We start from the raw sequence: 19,377 nt of genomic DNA on the forward strand, positions 1-19,377 counted from the left end.
TCGCAAATAGTATCTATCCACGGTCACCATCGAACCTTATTAAGTCACGAGTTGTTAAAATTAATTATTCTTAATGAAATCGACTTGTTTGTACAAGTCACAGCAGTTTCTCATAGCTGTTAAGAGGGGTTTAAAGGGAGTCTCTGATTTGAACTCAGTAAGCTAGACAAGACTGATTGTCTTTGTTGATAAGGATCTAAAGAAAACGGTTCAGGGCAAGCTGGATAATATTATGTTGCTTATCCTTGCATCATTGCTCAGTGTACCAGACTCTGGCTCTCCTTTCTGAAGCCTCTCTCATATATTTTCAAATTTTCCCCCTTGTGACATCACATGACAGGTATATGAGCATCTGTGTGACCTACTTTTAAAACCAGGTTCTCCACCCGGGAAGCAATATCAGTCACAATTCAGCAGCCCAGATTTGTTTACCTTTGTGCTGCCAGTAGCTCTGCTTCCCTTGCTGTAGCCACCCCCACAGGGCATTTGCTGCCATCCATGAGTCAGAGTAGAGATAGAGTACTGGCCGTTTTTCTTGTTCAGCAACGTCTGAAGAAAGCTAGATGGCTTTCATCTCTGCAAACTGGCTCGATTCACCTTGTCCTTCAGCAGTTTCTGCGACTTGTCATGTAAGACTCCACACAGCAGCTTTCTACCTTCAATGTTTTCCCACAGTATGACAGGATCCATCTGTAAGCAGGGTCTATTCCTTTTAATTTTCTGGTAATTTATTACACAGTGAGGCCTCTTCAGCATGAATCACTTCCTCTGGTGACACTCTGAAGTTTTGGCCTTCTGCTCAGTCCATGATCACTTTCAAAACTCCTGGGTGGTTGGTGTTTCCCATTAACCTGTTGCATTATCAGTGTGACTCACTTCATGTAGCATGACTGACACGATGTGTAAATGGGATGCTCCCTTTGATCATCCAGCACAAGCAATCAAGTTGCCAAAAGGAGCTGCGCTTCAGTACCAGCTACTTCTGAAGTGGCTCACATTAATTCACATGCTGCTAATATTTCTTTTTCACTTGGAGTGTAACAAGCTTCAGATCCTGTATATCCCCAGCTCTAAAACCCTAGAGGTCAACCTCAAGTCTCCCCTGGTGCTTTCTGCCAGAGGCTCCAGGTGGACCATGGTCCCTGGCTGCAGTCTAAAGCATGTTTTTCACATCTTGTCCTCCCCAGACTGGCCCAAGGGCTGCTGCACAAACTATCTCCCTTTTAATTTTTTTCAAAGGCTTGTCATTGCTCAGGACCCTATTCGAAACTGTTCTTCTTCCAGGTCACTTGATAGAGAGGGCTTGCAATCAGACTGTAACCTGGAATATGCATTCTCCCAAAGCCCACAACACCTAAGAAAGCTTGTGCTTCGTTTTTGTTAGTTGGTGGAGACATAGCTGCTATTTTATTGGTCATAACCATAGGGATCTGATGACACTCATCTTGCCATTTTATTCCTAAAAACTGGATCTGTTGTGCAGGTCCTTTGACCTTACTTTCTTTTATTGCAAAACCAGCTTTCAGAAGAATCTGGATTATTGTTTTCCCTTTCTCAAACACTTCTGCCTCTCTGTTGCCCCACACAATGATGTCATCGATGTATTGCAGGTGTTTAGGGGCTTCACCTTGTTCCAATGCAGTCTGGATCAGTCCATGGCAAATGTTGGTACTGTGTTTCCACTCCTGGGGCAGTTGATTCCAGGTGTATTGGACATCCCTCCACGTGAAAGCAATGTGCCCTGCACTCTGCTGCCAAAGGGATTGAGAAAAACGCGTTAGCGATATCAGTTGTTGCATACCACTTGGTAGCCTTTGACTCCAGCTCATATTGGAGCTCTAGCATGTCCGGTACGGCAGCACTCAGTGGTGGTGTGCCTTCACTCAGGCCATGATAGTCCACTGTTAGCCTCCATTCCCTGTTAGATTTTCGCACTGGTCATATGGGACTATTAAAGTGTGAGTGAGGCTTGCTGATCACTCCTTGGCTCTCCAGTCATCAAATCAGCTTATGGATGTGAACTAAGGAGTCTCAATTGGTGTGATATGGTCACTCATGCACTGTCATGGTAGCAACTGGCACCTGCTGTTCTTTAACCTACAGCAATCCCACCACAGAAGGATCCTCTGAGAGACCAGGCAAGCTAGATAGCTGTTTAATCTTCCTTGTACTCAAGGCAGCTACACCAAAAGCCCACTGGTACCCTTTTGGTTCCCTGATGTACCCTCTTCTGAAGTAGCCTATGCCAAGGATACACAGGGCCTCTGGGCAAGTCGCAATAGGATGCCACTCATTCCCTGTTAGGCTTACCTCAGCCTCCAACACAGACACTTCTTGGGATCCCCCTATTACTCCAGAAATACAGATGGGTTCTGCCCGTTGAATCCTTAAGGCATTAGGGTACATTGTGCACCAGTTCCACCAGAGCTTTATACTCCTGTGGGTCTGATGAGCCAGGCCATTGAACTCACACAGTCCAGTAAACCAAATCATCTCTTTCCTCTGCCTGGCTGGAGGCAGGGCCCTTTTATTCCTGGACAGAGTATTCATTACTTGACTTTTGTAACTGCAAAACCAGAAGTCCCTTTATTAGATTCAGAACTAAGGTCTTCCCTTCTACTCTGCTCCGTAATTGAGAGATATAGTTGAGGGCTGGGTCTCTGGTTTAGCCACCGTGTCTGTTTGCATGTCTTCAGATCCAGAGACCCTCTCTTGTTCTTGAGGGTGCTGAATAGTGCTGAATAGCTTTCAGTAGGCGTAGGTCAGGCCCCAGCACAGTGCGAGAAGTTGTGTCTCTTTGGCATAGCCAGGGCATCCTTTTTTCAAACCTTCTATCACTTCATCAGGATCCCGCACTTGTTCAGGGGTGAAGTTCCAGACCATCTGTGACAACTGTTCTCAGTACCTGCCCATGTTCTCCCACACGCCTTGCCACCCATAACCACACTGCCTCAGGGCATACCCCTTGGTGATATTCCTAAAGAGTTGATTAACCTTAGAAAAAGAAAAAACAAAAAGTCTTGAGAAGTACTGACAGGCATATTTTGGTTACCCAAGGATGTTCAGGATGCTGAAGACTTATTGTAACAAGGGAGAAAACATCTACCCCACAGGAGAAGAAGGGGAAAGTGCCATTGTGCTTCCTCTGCTGAATGCCTCTCAGAGGAGAAAAGGGAAAAAGTGTAATTTTTAATTGTGTCCATGAGATGGTTCCTGAAGTACAGGGAAGGCATCAATGCAGGGCCCAAATACCAGATTAGGCTCAAGGCCAGTGCTTTTATCACAATTCTCTCAGGCAAAACACCACAGGACAGCAAACTGCAAAAGCTAAAACCAGTCTTTAACAAGCTCTCAAATTTGGTGTACAGCAGAAAAAGTGAGCATTGCATGGATCAGATAAACCAATGTCAAGGACAGATAAGTCAACATCATGACCAGCAACTGTTAAACAGATATAATAATTACAAGTTCCCTCCAATACACTCCAGTCAAATCTATCATTGTCTCAAACCCTTCGAGCCCCACTTTGGGCACCAAATGAACTGTTGTGGTTTAACCCCAGTAGGCAGCTATAAACAAACACCCACTCACTCACTCCCCTCCCCGCAGTGGTATGGGGGAGAGAATCAGAAGGGTAAAAGTGTGGAAAACTCATTGGTTTAACAGGTAAAGCAAAAACTGTGTTTACAATGGGCTGAAATGCAAGGTTTGTACTCTTCTTCTTGCCTTCCTCACTCCCCTCAGAATCTCGAGCCCCTCTCAAGTCAAGGCTGATGAACTTTGAAAATCTTTTCCTATAAGTGTCTGAATGTATATAGAATAGTTGCTAATGGATAGAGTAAGAGACCAGATCATAAACTAGCATGCATTGTGAGTCAAAAATACATGAGAATACGGTATAATTCTATAAAGGTATCAGGGAAGCACAGTATGTTTACTAGCTCTAAAGCTTGCACTATATATACAATATTATATATACCATTACAGTTTACCCCAGGAAATATTTTTTATTTTACATCAAGGAAAGCTGTACAGGCAGTGAAACTCCAGGCTTTCCACCTCCTAAGTCTAAGTCCAGAGTCAATTTGACTAGAGAACCATACTTACTGGAGGAGGCACACTACAGATGGGAAGGTGCTGTCCACTGAATGCCACAGAACAACCTGGGACCTGCTGTGTGCTGCAGGGTGGTATGTGCTGGGCTGTACAAAGTGGAATTCCATGTGGTGCCACTGTTGTCACTGTGTATGAGACGGGGACTGTGCCCTGATGGATCTGCAGTAAAAATACAAGTGTATGAAGTAAGTAATTAAAAGGGCTTTGGCTAGTTATGGCATGGCATAGAAAACAAGCTTTCACCTAACATAACAAAAAAGTATTTTTTACTCTGTTGGTGTTAAAGGCAAAAACCTGTAATCCCTGTCCTTTAAAAAAAAAAAAAATTCTTCTCATTGGAGTATCACTCTTTAGTCAGTGCTTTTAGTACAAGGCCAGGAGGGAGCTCTCAAGATGTTAAGCCCTCCAAGGCACTGTTAGAGGCACTCAAAAGCATATAAAATTCAGCAAAGCTGTCCCTCCCACACACTACGGTTAGTTCTTAGAGGAAAGAGGCAGCAGTAACTCCCATGTAAAAGAAGGTTAAAAAAAAGGGTGGGAACCCCTACAAGTAGCTAAAGAATCTTTTCAACTCGCCCTTGCAGAGTGATTAAATGTTAGCCTAGAGACATATCTTTGAAGAAAAAGAAAATGTCAGAGAGTTTCTTTCCTGTGAAGAAGTCAATCTCGGAAAGTCTACTCAGGGCAACACTACAGGGATGCATCTTAACATGACTAACAACTGTTGTTGAAACCAAAGATTAATTTAAAAGCTGAAAAAGTCAAGGTTGCCTATTCAAAAACATGCCTCTGAGACAACATCAACTAAATATCTACAAACATCTAGAGAATATGAAGACTTACAGGATTTTTTAGTTAGAAATATTCACTTACAACTCAATCATCAGTCTAAGGGTATAAGGTATTCTGGATCCAGACACTGCTCAATTCATAGAATCGTTGAATCACTAGGTTGGAAAGGACCCACTGGAGCATCGATTCTAACCATTCCTAACAATCCCTAAACCATACCCCTCAGCACCTTATCCACCCGTCCCTTAAACACCTCCAGGGAAGGTGACTCAACCACCTCCCTGGGCAGCCTGTTCCAGTGCCCAAGTACCCTTTCCGTGAAAAATTTTTTCCTGATGTCCAGCCTGAACCTTCCCTGGTGGAGCTTGAGGCCATTCCCTCTTGTCCTGTCCCCTGTCACTTGGGAGAAGAGGCCAGCTCCCTCATCTCCACAACCTCCTTTCAGGTAGTTGTAGGGAGCAATAAGGTCTCCCCTCAGCCTCCTCTTCTCCAGGCCAAACAACCCCAGCTCTCTCAGCCGCTCCTCATAAGACTTGTTCTCCAGCCCCCTCACCAGCTTCATTGCTCTTCTCTGGACACGCTCCAGAGCCTCAACATCCTTCTTGTGGTGAGGGGCCCAGAACTGAACACAGTACTCAAGGTGCAGTCTCACCAGTGCCGAGTACAGAGGGAGAATCACCTCCCTGGACCTGCTGGTCACACCGTTTCTGATACAAGCCAAGACGCCATTGGCCTTCTTGGCCATCTGGGTACACTGCTGGCTCATGTTCAGTCGGCTGTCAACCAACACCCCCAGGTCCTTCTCCTCTACGCAGCTTTCTAGCCAGACTTCTGGTCTGTAGCACTGCATAGGGTTGTTGTGCCCCAAGTGCAGGACCCGGCATTTGGCCTTGTTAAACCTCATCCCATTGGTCTCAGCCCAGCAGTCCAGCCTGTTCAGATCCCTTTGCAGAGCTTCCGTATCTTCCATCAGATCCACGCTTCCACCCAGCTTAGTGTCATCTGCAAACTTGCTAAGGGTGCACTCAATGCCTACATCCAGGTCACTGATAAAGACATTGAACAGAGCTGGACCCAGTACCAAGCCCTGGGGAACCCCACTTGTAACTGGCCTCCAGCTGGAGTTAACTCCATTTACCACCACTCTCTGGGCACAGCCATCCAACCAGTTTTCAACCCAGGAGAGCGTGCGCCTGTCCAGGCCAGAGGCAGACAGTTTCTGAAGCAGAATGCTGTGAGAAACTGTGTCAAAAGCTTTACTGAAGTCCAAGAAGACTACATCCACTGCCTTTCCGCCATCCAGTAGTTGTCAGGTTAGTTTGGTTTCGTAAACCCGTGTTGACTGGGCCTGATCACTCGGTTCTCTTGCATGTGCTTCATGGTAGAACTCAAGATCACCTGGTCCATGACTTTCCTCAGCACTGAGGTCAGACTGACAGGCCTGTAGTTCCCTGGATCCTCCCTGCAACCCTTCTTCTACATGGGCACAACATCAGGCAGCCTCCAGTCCAGTGGAACTTCCCCAGTCAGCCAAGACCACTGGAATATGATAGAAGGGGTTTTTGAAGGGACATTCGCCAGCTCCTTTCATACTCTTGGGTGGATCCCATCCGGCCTCATAGACTTGTGGGTGTCTAGCTGGGCAAGCAAGTCTCTAACCGCCTCCTCTTGGATCATGGGAGCGTCATTCTGCTCCTCTAACTCCTGGGTTTGTACACAGGGGGAACAACTTTCCTTACTATTAAAGACTGAGGCAAAGAAGGCATTAAGTACCTCAACCTTGTCCTCATCCCCTGTCACTGTTGTTCCTTCTGCATCCAATAGGGACTGAATATTTTCCCTAGTCCTCTTTTTCTTGTTAATGTATTTGTAGAAAGATTTTTTATTATCTTTCTCAGACTTAGCCAGTTTGATTTCTAGTTGGGCCTTAGCCCTCCTGATTTTTTCCCTGCATGATCTCACTTCCTCCCTGTAACCTGTAACCACCCAAGATGCCTGTCCCTTCTTCCAAATCTCATAGACATTCCTGTTCTTTTTGATGTCTCTCAAGATCTCCCTACTCAACCAAGCTGGTTTTTTCCCCCGCTGGCTCCTTTTCCGGAACACGGGGATGGCTTGCTCCTGAGCTGCTAGGGTTTCATTTTTGAAGAGCGCCCAGCACTCGTGGGCTCCCTTGCCCTTAAGGACTGTCTCCCATGGGACTTTGCCAACCAGCCTTCTGAACAGTCCAAAGTCTGCCCTCTGGAAGTTTAGTGTGACTGTTTTGCTAATCCCCTTCTTCATCTCACCTAGAACTGAAAACCCTATCATCTCATGATCGCTTTGTCCCAGGTGTCCTCCAACCGTCACATTCCCCCACAAGGCCTTCTCTGTTCACAAACAGCAGGTCGAGGAGGGCACCCTCCCTTGTCGGCTCACTCACCAGTTGCGTGAGGAAGTTGTCTTCTACACACTCCAGGAACCTCCTAGACTGCTTCCTTTCTGCTGTATTGTACTTCCAGCAGATATCAGGAAGATTGAATTCTCCCACAAGGACAAGAGGTAGCGATCTAGAGACTATCCCCAGCTGTTTATAGAAGAGCTCATCAGCTGCTTCTTCTTGGCTGGGTGGTCTGTAGCAGGCTCCCATCACAATGTCAGCCTTCTTGTGGGCTCCTCTGATTTTAACCCACAGGCACTCAGTCCCTTCCTCACTGTAATTGAGCTCAAGGGTATCGAAGCGCTCTCTGTCATAGAGGGCTACCCTGCCTCTTCTCCTACCCTTCCTGTCCTGTCTGAAGAATTTTATACCCCCTATGGCTGCACTCCAGTTATATGAGTCATCCCAACATGTTTCAGTGATGGCAACGACATCATAGTCACCTTGCCCTGCAACACCTTCCAACTCCTCCTTCTTATTGCCCATGCTGTGTGCATTGGTGTAAATGCACTTCAGCTGGGCTGGCGAACCTTCAGCCCTCATAAAGGGAATAGAGTTCATTCCCAATTGACTGGTCCTTGGAATAACTAACGCCACAGTGCCAGTTTCATCCTTACTGTCCCCAGGTGTAATCGCCTCCACTTGCTCTGTGGTGATGTACTGGCGGTCCTCTCCAGCACACCATCTCTCGATTACTGGAGTCCCACTTCCAGGCACACTTCCAACTATCCTGGTCTCATCCCCCTCCCCCTTCACATCTAGTTTAAAGCTCTATTTAAGAGTCTAACTAGATTTTTAGTAAGGACTTTAGTCCCCCTAGGAGACAAGTGTGTCCCATCCCTAGTAAGAAAGCCTGGGGGTGCATGGGTCACCCCATGATCAAAGAACCCAAAGCCTCTCTCCTCACACCAGGCTCGGAGTCAGGCATTAATCAACTGCTTCTCATTGACCTCCTGCTCCTCATTCCTTAGGTTTGGAATGGGACTAAACACTACTTGTGCCCCAGAGCCCTCCATCGTTCTCCCTAGAATCCTGAAGTCTCTTTTGATGGCTTTCAGCTTTCTGCGCTGTAAGTCATCATTGCCTATTTGAAATACTACCAGATGGTAATACTCTGTCTCTTTCACCAAGGAAGGAGGTTTTCTAGTTACATCCTTCACTGATGTCCCCAGTAAGCAGAAGACCTCCCTGTGGAGCAGGTCCAGTCTGCAGATGGATCCCTCTGTTCCTTTTAGAAGCGAATCCCCTAAGACAATCACTCTCCTCTTATTTATGGAGGCTGTTTTTATGGCCATCTGAGGATGGCACAAGTTAGGGAATATTTCTAGGCTGTGGTATACATCTTCTTCATCCTTGGGGAAAAGGTCTCCTTCTTGAAGAATGTCCAGCCTCCCAAGGGACTCTGACAGCAAGGCCCCTAAACAGGCCAAACTCTGCCCTCCATAATTCCATGGTGGCCATTCTGCTGACTCCCCTCCTTACTTCTCCAAGAATCAAAAACCCGATAATTTCATGATTGCTGTGCCCAAGACAGCCAACAACCACCACATCAGGTCAGTCTGTCAGTCTGACCTCAGTGATGGGGAAAGTCATGGAACAGGTGATCTTGAGTGCTATCATGAAGCACATACAAGAGAACCGGGTGATCAGGCCCAGTCAACACGGGTTTACGAAAGGCAGATCCTGCCAAACTAACCTTATTGCCTTCTATGACAAAGTGACTCAACTACTGGATGGGGGAAAGGCTGTGGATGTAGTCTTCTTGGACTTCAGTAAAGCCTTTGACACAGTTTCTCACAGCATTCTGCTTCAGAAACAGTCAGCCTCTGGCCTGGACAGGCGCACACTCTCCTGGGTTGAAAACTGGTTGGATGGCTGTGCCCAGAGAGTGGTGGTAAATGGAGTTAACTCCAGCTGGAGGCCAGTTACAAGTGGGGTTCCTCAGGGCTCGGTACTGGGTCCAGCTCTGTTCAATGTCTTTATCAATGACCTGGATGAAGGCATTGAGTGCACCCTTAGCAAGTTTGCAGATGACACTAAGCTGGGTGGAAGCGTGGATCTGATGGAAGATACGGAAGCTCTGCAAAGGGATCTGAACAGGCTGGACTGCTGGGCTGAGACCAATGGGATGAGGTTTAACAAGGCCAAATGCCGGATCCTGTACTTGGGGCACAACAATCCTATGCAGTGCTACAGACCAGAAGTCTGGCTAGAAAGCTGCGTAGAGGAGAAGGACCTGGGGGTGTTGGTTGACAGCCGACTGAACATGAGCCAGCAATGTACCCAGGTGGCCAAGAAGGCCAATGGCGTCTTGGCTTGTATCAGAAACGGTGTGACCAGCAGGTCCAGGGAGGTGATTCTCCCTCTGTACTTGGCACTGGTGAGACCGCACCTTGAGTACTGTGTTCAGTTCTGGGCCCCTCACCACAAGAAGGATGTTGAGGCTCTGGAGCGTGTCCAGAGAAGAGCAACAAAGCTGGTGAGGGGTCTGGAGAACAAGTCTTACGAGGAGCGGCTGAGAGAGCTGGTGTTGTTTAGCCTGGAGAAGAGGAGGCTGAGGGGAGACCTTATTGCTCCCTACAACTACCTGAAAGGAGGTTGTGGAGACGAGGGAGCTGGGCTCTTCTCCCAAGTGACAGGGGACAGGACAAGGGGGAATAGCCTCAAGCTCTGCTAGGGGAGGTTCAGGCTGGACATCAGGAAAAAATTTTTCACGGAAAGGGTACTTGGGCACTGGAATAGGCTGCCCAGGGAGGTGGTTGAGTAATCTTCCCTTGAGGTGTTTAAGGGACGGGTGGACGAAGTGCTGAGGGGTATGGTTTAGGGAGTGTTAGGAATGGTTGGTCTTGATGACCCAGTGGGTCCCTTCCAACCTAGTCATTCTATGATTCTATGATCACCCACAAGTCCTTCTCTATTTGCAAACATCAGTTCCAGTGGGGCCCTTCCATAGTCAGTTTACTCACCAGTTGTGTCAGGAAATTGTCTTCCATGCACTCCAGGAACCTCCTAGACTCTTTCCTGTCTGCTGTATTGTGTTTCCAGCAGGCATCTGGTAAGTTGAAGTTCCCCATGAGAACAAGGGCTAGCAGTCCTGAGAGTTCTCCCAGTTGCTTTTAGCATATTTCATTTACCTCTTTATCCTGATTGGGTGGTCTATAACCGACTCCCACCGTGCTATCTGCCTTGTTGGCCTTTCCCCTGATTCTTACCCATAAACACTTTACCCTTTCATCACCATCATCAAGATCTAGACAGTCAAAACTCCCTAACATACAGCACTACCCCAACTCTCCTTCCTTGCCTATTCCTTTCAAAGAGTTCATACCTATCCATTGCAGTTGTGTGAGTCATCCTGTGTTTCTGTGACGGCAACTATATCATAGCTTTCCACCCGCATTATGGCTTCCAACTCCTTCTGTTTGTTGCCCCTGCTGCGTGCATTGCTGTCAAGACACTTCAGCTGGGCTATTGATCCCGCCACCTTTCTAGGGGGACAAGTTCTAATTTCCAAGTGATAATTCTCAGGCGCTTCCATGATTTCTAACATATCAATAACCCTTGAGTCTTTGCTGCCACATGGATCTCCATCCCCTACCTCCACTGAGATGGCAGACCGAAGGATCTCACCAGCACACCTTCCCTTAAGCATTGGCATGGTGCGCCCAGTCTAGTCTCTAGCGAGCCCTGTTTTATCCTTTCCCCCCTTCAAATCTAGCTTAAAACTCTTTCGATGAGCACTGCTAACTCCTGTGCAAGGTTCCAACCCCCTGCCATGGGTAGTGACAACCCACTAGGTCAAGCTGCCCAAGGCCCCATCCAACCTGGCCTTGAACACCTCCAGGGATGGGGCATCCACAGCTTCCCTGGGCAACCTATTCCAGTGTCTCACCACTCTCATGGTGAAGAAATTCTTCCTAATGTCTAGTCTAAATCTGCCTCTCTCCAGTTTATACCCGTTCCCCCTTTTACTCTTCTCTAACAGAGTCCAGATTTTCATTTTTGCCTGAAGCAACGAATGTATTGATGTTTTCACTGAAGGCTGCAGCTCTCTATACACTGATGCTACTCAGAAGAAAAAAAGGAAAAAAGGCTCTACAAGAGGACTAATAGGAATTAGTGTTATGTGACCTCCATTGCCAACTAATTTGTCAAGGAGAGTTCACTCATTTGCTCTCTTCAGAGAGGAAGATACAGAGTTTAAGACATTTTCATCTATGTTCTCAACACACTCTTACCTGATCATGAATGTCGACCATCACTGTGTTCTGTTGTGGCGGGTGAGCAACTGGGTGCAACATGCGATGGGATATATTCGGAGGGTTAAAGGCTTGGGGCTCTTCAATTGCTTGCTGCTGTCCATAGGAGAGATGGTGATAGTTTTCATCTTGGCTAACAGAATTGTGTCGAGACAGACGATCCCTTCTTGCTCTCTGACGGCGAACAGGAGGACTAAAAATGCATGATGGGAAGGATGTAAGATCACATTAAAAAAGTTTTGTGGCATTTGTAACTAGAAGCACAAAGAACTCAATAGTAAGGATGTTTTTATACTGGAAAGTTTTTCTAGGTCAGGTATGTTAGCTTGTCATACAATCTTTCATTGAGAAAATTTCTGAAAGCCCTAGTATAGATGCTACTTGAAAGGAGGTTGTGGAGAGGAGGGAGCTGGCCTTTTCTCCCAAGTGACAGGGGACAGGACAAGGGGAAATGGCCTCAAGCTCCACCAGGGGAGGTTCAGGCTTGACATCAGGAAAAAAATTTTCACAGAAAGGGTACTTGGGCACTGGAATAGGCTGCCCAGGGAGGTGGTTGAGTCACCTTCCCTGGAGGTGTTTAAGGGACGGGTGGATGAGGTGCTGGGGGGTATCATTTAGGGAGTGTTAGGAATGGTTGGACTTGATGACCCAGTGGGTCCCTTCCAACCTTGTCATTCTATGATTCTATGATTTCAGCATGAGTGCTTGAACATAGCTTAATACAAGAGGAAACCAGAAGAAACATTTTTATAGAACTATTACCTTCACAAAACTTGTTAAAAAGGCATTTGAGCACTTGATTCACAGAATGGTTGAGGTTGAAAGGGTCCTCTGGAGGTCATCTAGTCAAACTCCCCTGCTCAAGTAGGGCCACCTAGAACCAGCTGCCTAGGACTATGTCCAGATGGCTTTTGAATAGCCCCAAGGAGGGAAACTCCACAGCCTCTCTGGGCAACCTGTCCCAGTGCTCAGTCACCCTCACAGTAAAAAAACGGTTTCCCAATGTTCAGACAGAAACTTCTGTTTTTCACTTTGTGCCCATTGCCTTTTGTCTTCTCACTGGGCACCACTGAAAAGAGCCTGGCTCTGTCCTCATTGCAACCTCCCTTCAGATATTTATATACATTCATAAGGATATATCCAGGAAGTGGCTGGATATTGCCTGGTGATGGGAAGTAGAGAATAATTTGCTTGTTTGTTTCCTTTGCTTTCATGCATGGCCTTTGCATTTCTTTATTAAATTGTCTTTATCTTGACTCATGAGTTTTTAATCTGATTGTCCCTGTCTCACTGAGGAGGTGATAGAATGGTTTGGTGGACACCTGACAGCCAGTCAAAGTTAACTCACCATAGTCATTGCTCATCTTTCCTAATGCCTCAATAAAGCTTTGTTTTATAACGTGTTGTCAAACTCCTTTACTGTTCAGACCACAACATACTGGCAACACTCCACCTAATGCAGTCCAGGTTAGTATTAGCCTTCTTTACCACAAGGTTGCATTGCTGGCTCACATTCAACTTGGTGACCACCAGGAACCCCACATCCTTTTCTGTCAAGCTGCTTTCCAGCCATTCAGCCCCCAGCATGTACTCGTGCATGGGGTTATTTCTCCTCAGGTACAAGACTTTGTATTTCCCCTTGTGGAACTAAAGGTTCAGTAAACCTAAACCCTCTTGTTTTAGGGTTCAGCAACCCTAAAAACAAGAATGCAAATTTCAGTAGATTTCCACATATTTATAATACTTGTGTACTTAAAAAAAATATCTTTAGAGGCTCCTAATGACTTGCAGCTGTGGTAATATTTATATTTTACAGTAGGTAACTGACATTTCAACCAACTGAAGCTACCACATCTGCTTATTTTGAGTAAGCAATTTAGAGACTTGGGATTTCACAATGTATTCATGAGGCACACAATTAATAACTTGTCCATTAAAAAAGGTTTGAATTAAGTGACTTACATGGCATTTCTCATAAATTTTGAAGTAGAATAAGTAGAGACCACGATGCCCTACTGGATTCCACAACATGCCTTCCAATCTCCACAAGTAAATAAATTATCCATTGCATGTTGAATTGTTCAAGTTATATTAGATTTAGTGCTACCCTGGGTGCAGGCTCAATGAGCCAAACTGCAGGAAAGAAACAGAAAGGGTATGCGAACACTAGAACACATCCTTTCCAACTCAGTCTGGAACAGAATGCAAGATTCTCAGCTTTATTTGTTCTTCTTGCTATCATCAAATAACCCTGAAACCCATTGCCAACTCACTACATAACCCTGATACTTCTCAAGCTGCACCCAGTTTTTCTGTTGAAGGGTGGGTGGGGAGAAGGATATGGCCACAGTTGTTCATATGCTATTGTTATTGTATTAGGTTAATGCAAAAATAATTACTGTTTTTAACCATCAGCTTTAAAGCAGTCTATCTCAGCTTAGAATAAAATTTATTATTTGAAATAAGAACCATTAGAATATACACATAGTTGCCAAACAGAAATAAGTCTATTTATTCCAGTAGCATAGAATTCTTGAGTACTGGAACTGATGAAGTCTTCAAAGACATTTTGAGCTGCTGCTTGCTTGTGGAAAACCTCTTGCAGGAAGTTGTCGAGATGCTTGAAAATGCGATAATTTGTGGGAGAGGTGAACAGGTATGATCTACCTGTTCAGTGCTTTGCATTATGAATTTATTTTCCTCTGTGTGATTCTAATCCTAGAGCAGATAATACTTAAGGGGGTAGACATTCTTTTTTCCCTGTAATATTCTAATTATAGCTTTAAAGCTACTATTTCTGAATAAAAAAATAATTGTAGGAGGGAAGGAGGGTTACCAATAAAAGTACTAATTTCTTGGAAGAGCCATTAAGCAAACTCCATAATTATGATCCTCACTGATCCTCAGACAGAGTAGCTTCTTTTAAGACTACTTCTAGAAAGAGAGAGGTAGATGTAGAAGGGTGTAGGCTTGGGCTTTTTGCATTGCTTCTGGGGTGGGTTTTTTCCTCCAGCTGAGCAGAACAAATTTCTCTGAAAGTAGCAAAATTGGAAACAAAATATTCTTTTACTATGTAGAGTTATTAAAAAAAATAATTAGCAAAACTCAGAGTATCTAGATACACAGCTCTAAAAGCTTTCTAAATTTCTAATTTATTTTGAATTACTCAGGAAGAGTAGTCAGAAATATATCTAAATTATTAAATACCTATATATTGTTCTACAACTTTTTTCTTCCAATCACTGTGCTAGATGTCGCACAAAACCAGTAAGCAACAGTCCCTGGCACTCAAAATCATTTACAATCTGAAAAAGGTGATGTGTCCAGTTGAGTTAAAGTGAGTCAGATGGAAGTAGACAGAATGACATAGTGATAATGACATTTAGACAGAAACAGCCATGATAAGCTGTCCGTAACTGAAGAGCCCTGATGTCAGAGTTCTTTAAGATAATTTCTTTGAAGCAGCAACTTCTAAAATCATAGCATCACAGAATGATACAATCATAGAAAAGTTAGGGTTGGAAAGGACCTTAAAGATCATCTAGTTCCAACCCTCCTGCCATGGGCAGGGACATCCCACTAAAGCAGGCTGCCCAAAGCCCCATCCAACCTGGCCTTGAACTCCTCCAGGGATGGGGCAGCCACAACTTCCCTGGGCAACCTGTTCCAGTGTCTCACCACTCTCATGGTAAAGAAGAGGTTGTGGAGAGGAGGGAGCTGGCCTCTTCTCCCAAGTGACAGAGGACAGGACAAGAGGGAATGGCCTGAAGCTCCGTCAGGGGAGGTTCAGGTTGGATATCAGAAAAAAATTCTTCACAGTAAGAGTCATTGGGTACTGGAACAGGCTGCCCAGGGAGGTGGTCGAGTCGCCTTCCCTGGAGGTGTTTAAGGAATGGGTGGATGAAGTGCTTAGGGACATGGTTTAGGGAGTGTTAGGAATGGTTGGACTCGATGATCCAATGGGTCCTTTCCAACCTTGTGATTCTGTGATTCTGTGATTCTGTGACCAGCACCCCCAAGTCCTTCTCTGCAGGGCTGCTCTCAATCACATCATCTCCCATTGTGTACTGAAATCAAGGATTGCCCCGACCCAGGTGTAGGACCTTACACTTGGTCTTGCTGAAGTTCATGAGGTTCTCACAGGCCCACTTCTGCAGTTTGTCCAGGTCCCTCTGGATGACATCCCGTCCTTCCGGTGTGGCAACTACACCACTCAGTTTGGTGTCATCTGCAAACTTGCTGAGGGTGCACTCAATCTTGCTGTCAATATCACTAATGAAGACATTAAACAGCATCAGTCCCAGTACGGACCCCTGAGGGACACCATTCATCACGGATCTCCATTTGGACATCAAGCTGCTGACCACTACTCTCTGAATACGACCATCCAACCAGTTTCTTATCCACTGAATGGTCCAACCATCAAATGCATATCTCTCAAATTTAGAGAGAAGGATGTTGTGGGGGACCATGTCAAAGGATTTACAGAAGTCTCGATAGATCACATAGAATCATAGAATCACAGGATCATAGAATCACCAGGTTCGAAAGGACCCATCGGATCATCGAATCCAACCATTCCTAACACTCCCTAAACCATGACCCTAAGCACTTCATCCACCCGTTCCTTAAACACCTCCAGGGAGGGTGACTTGACCACCTCCCTGGGCAGCCTGTTCCAGTGCCCGATGACTCTTTCCTTGAAAAATTTTTTTCTGATATCCAGTCTGAATCTCCACTGGTGCAGCTTCAGGCCATTCCCTCTTGTCCTGTCCCCTGTCACTTGGGAGAAGAGGCCAGCTCCCTCCTTTCCACAACCTCCTTTCAGGTAGCTGTAGAGAGCAATAAGGTCTCCCCTCAGCCTCCTCTTCTCCAGGCTAAACAACCCGAGCTCTCTCAGCCGCTCCTCGTAAGACTTGTTCTCCAGACCACTCACCAGCTTCGTTGCTCTTCTCTGGACACGCTCCAGAGTCTCAACATCCTTCTTGTAGTGAGGGGCCCAGAACTGAACACAGTATTCAAGGTGCGGTCTCACCACTGCCAAGTACAGAGGGAGAATAACCTCCCTGGACGTGCTGGTCACACCCTTTCTGATCCAAGCCAAGATGCCATTGACCTTCTTGGCCACCTGGGCACACTGCTGGCTCACGTTCAGTCGGCTGTCAACCAACACCCCTAGATCCTTCTCTACGCAGCTTTCTAGCCAGACTTCTCCTAGTCTGTAGCACTGCATAGGGTTATTGTACCCCAAGTGCAGGACCCGGCATTTGACCTTGTTAAACCTCATGCCATTGGCCTCGGTCCAGCGGTCCAGCCTGTTCAGATCCCTTTGCAGAGCCTCCCTACCCTCCAGCAGATCCACTCTTCCACCCAGCTTAGTGTCATCTGCAAACTTGCTGAGGATGCACTCAATGCCTACATCCAGGTCAATGATAAAGACATTGAACAGAGCTGGACCCAGTACCGAGCCCTGGGGAACCCCACTTGTAACTGGCCTCCAGCTGGAGTTAACTCCATTTGCCACCACTCTCTGGGCTCGGCCATCCAACCAGTTTTCCACCCAGGAGAGTGTGCGCCTGTCCAGGCCAGAGGCTGACAGTTTCTGAAGCAGAATGCTGTGAGAAACTGTGTCAAAGGCTTTACTGAAGTCCAAGAAGACTCCATCCACAGCCTTTCCCTCATCCAGTAGTCGAGTCATTTTGTCATAGAAGGCGATCAGGTTAGTTTGGCAAGATCTGCCTTTTGTAAACCCATGTTAACTGGGCCTGATCACCCGGTTCTCTTGCATGTGCTTCATGATAGCACTCAAGATCACCTGTTCCATGACTTTCCCCAACACTGAGGTCAGACTGACAGGCCTGTAGTTCCCCGGATCCTCCCTGCAACCCTTCTTGTAGATGGGCACAACATTAGCCAGCTTCCGGTCTAGTGGAACTTCCCCAGTTAGCCAGGACTGCTGGAAGATGATGGAAAGTGTTTTTGAAAGGACATCCACCAGCTCTTTCTATGCTCTTGGGTGGATCCCATCCGGCCTCATAGACTTGTGGGTGTCTAGCTGAGCAAGCAAGTCTCTAACTGCCTCCTCTTGGATCATGGGAGCGTCATTCTGCTCCTCTAACTCCTGCGTTTGTACACAGGGTGAACAACTTTCCTTGCTATTAAAGACTGAGGCAAAGAAGGCATTAAGTACCTCAGCCTTGTCCTTATCCCCTGTCACTGTTGTTCCTTCTGCATCCAATAGGGACTGAATATTCTCCCTCGTCCTCCTTTTCCTGTTAATGTATTTGTAGAAAGATTTTTTATTATCTTTCACAGATTTAGCCAATTTGATTTCTAGTTGGGCCTTAGCCCTCCTGATTTTATCCCTGCATGATCTCACTTCCTCCCTGTAGTCCACCCAAGACGCCCGTCCCTTCTTCCAAAGCTCATAGACATTCCTCATCTTTTTGATGTCTCTCAAGATCTCCTTACTCAACCAAGCTGCTTTTTTCCCCCGCCGGCTCCTTTTCCGGAACATGGGGATGGCTTGCTCCTGAGCTGCTAGGATTTCATTTTTGAAGAGCGCAAAACACAGCCCAGGATACAGTTGGCCTTCTGGGCAGTGAGTGTACATAGGCTTTGCTGCAAGTGCTGCCAGCTGCCAGTTCCGGTGCTCCACAAGTTGCAATTATTAACCCTGTGAGTACCAGTCTCTAAGGAGATTCTCACAGGTGACCAAATTCTGACTTGTGGAAAAACACATATAAGCACCCACACATAACCCTTTAGTCATAAACCATCGACCAGGTCTGAGACTAGAAACGGATCCAGCTGCATCTAGGTCCTCTCTGAGGGGATGCTGAGAAAGCAAGGGGGTCCATCTTGAACCTCGCGACCTGACGGGATGGGTCCCTCAGCCAACTGTTGGAATCTTACCTATTTAACGTGACAGTGGGCACCTGACATCTAGCCAAGGTCAATCCACCACAATTCCCCCCTTACCATTTTTTAAAAAGCTTATTTCTCCAGTACAGAATGATAGAAAGAAGCCAGCTTGTAACAAAAAATATTTTCTCTCTACTCTTACAAATTATTAGAAGATGCAAGAACTTAAATTACTTTCAGCACAGAGCTTTCTGTTTCACTTATTATAATTCCGTAAAAAAAATCAAAAGAAGCATTGGAATATTTATCATCTAATAAATACTGTTCACTGTTGCCTGAATTAGGCTTCACCTGACAATAGAGACAATAAGAAACTGATTCCTAACCTAAATAGCTTACTTACCTCCTCCTACTTCGTGCAGGTGTACTGCAGCATTCCCTGGAGAAATTATGTTGGTTGGACTGAGCCAAAGGAGGCTGTCTATTTGATGCCATCTCCCATGGTCGCATTGGCGGTGATGCAGTTGGTGATGCCGCTGTATAGTCAAAGACTGAATGAGAAAGGCGTTGTCTCTTGGGACTTGAACTGTCTTCACTCTGTGCCAATGTAGACAAAAAAAACCCCAAAACACATCAGCTGAGTGATTTGTTTCCCATATTGGAACTCCAGTATGCTTTAGCTAGCATTAGAGACGGAGACTTAACAAACTATATCAAAACACCATCAAGTTAAATAACTACAAGTAGATATAGAACCTACTGCCTTTATAGTGCAAACATTTAATTGCCCACCTGAGCATTTTTACAAAAGTATATTTTAGCAATATCAAGATATTTTAAATACTAATGCTAAGGCAACCACAGAAGTTATATCAGAAAAAGGAGTAAACATTTGCTTCAGGAGAAAGAGGTGGGTCCTATTTATTA

The 19,377-nt window shown here is 45.9% G+C and overlaps 1 protein-coding gene across 2 annotated transcripts in view; it reads right to left on the minus strand.

Annotated features, from left to right (window-relative positions):
• LOC128850272 (E3 ubiquitin-protein ligase RNF38-like) overlaps positions 1-19,377 on the minus strand; it is a 119,200-nt gene that overhangs the window by 45,460 nt on the left and 54,363 nt on the right. For both annotated transcript variants that reach the window (XM_054053287.1, XM_054053288.1), the window contains 3 exons: positions 18,854-19,047; positions 11,566-11,779; positions 4,108-4,275 (listed from right to left, as the gene is read on the minus strand). In XM_054053287.1, coding sequence (XP_053909262.1) covers positions 4,108-4,275; positions 11,566-11,779; positions 18,854-19,047 — 576 coding nt within the window. The remainder of the gene's footprint in view (positions 1-4,107; positions 4,276-11,565; positions 11,780-18,853; positions 19,048-19,377) is intronic.

Source organism: Cuculus canorus, chromosome W (assembly GCF_017976375.1).
Source record: "Cuculus canorus isolate bCucCan1 chromosome W, bCucCan1.pri, whole genome shotgun sequence".
Classification (NCBI taxonomy): Eukaryota; Metazoa; Chordata; class Aves; order Cuculiformes; family Cuculidae; genus Cuculus; species Cuculus canorus.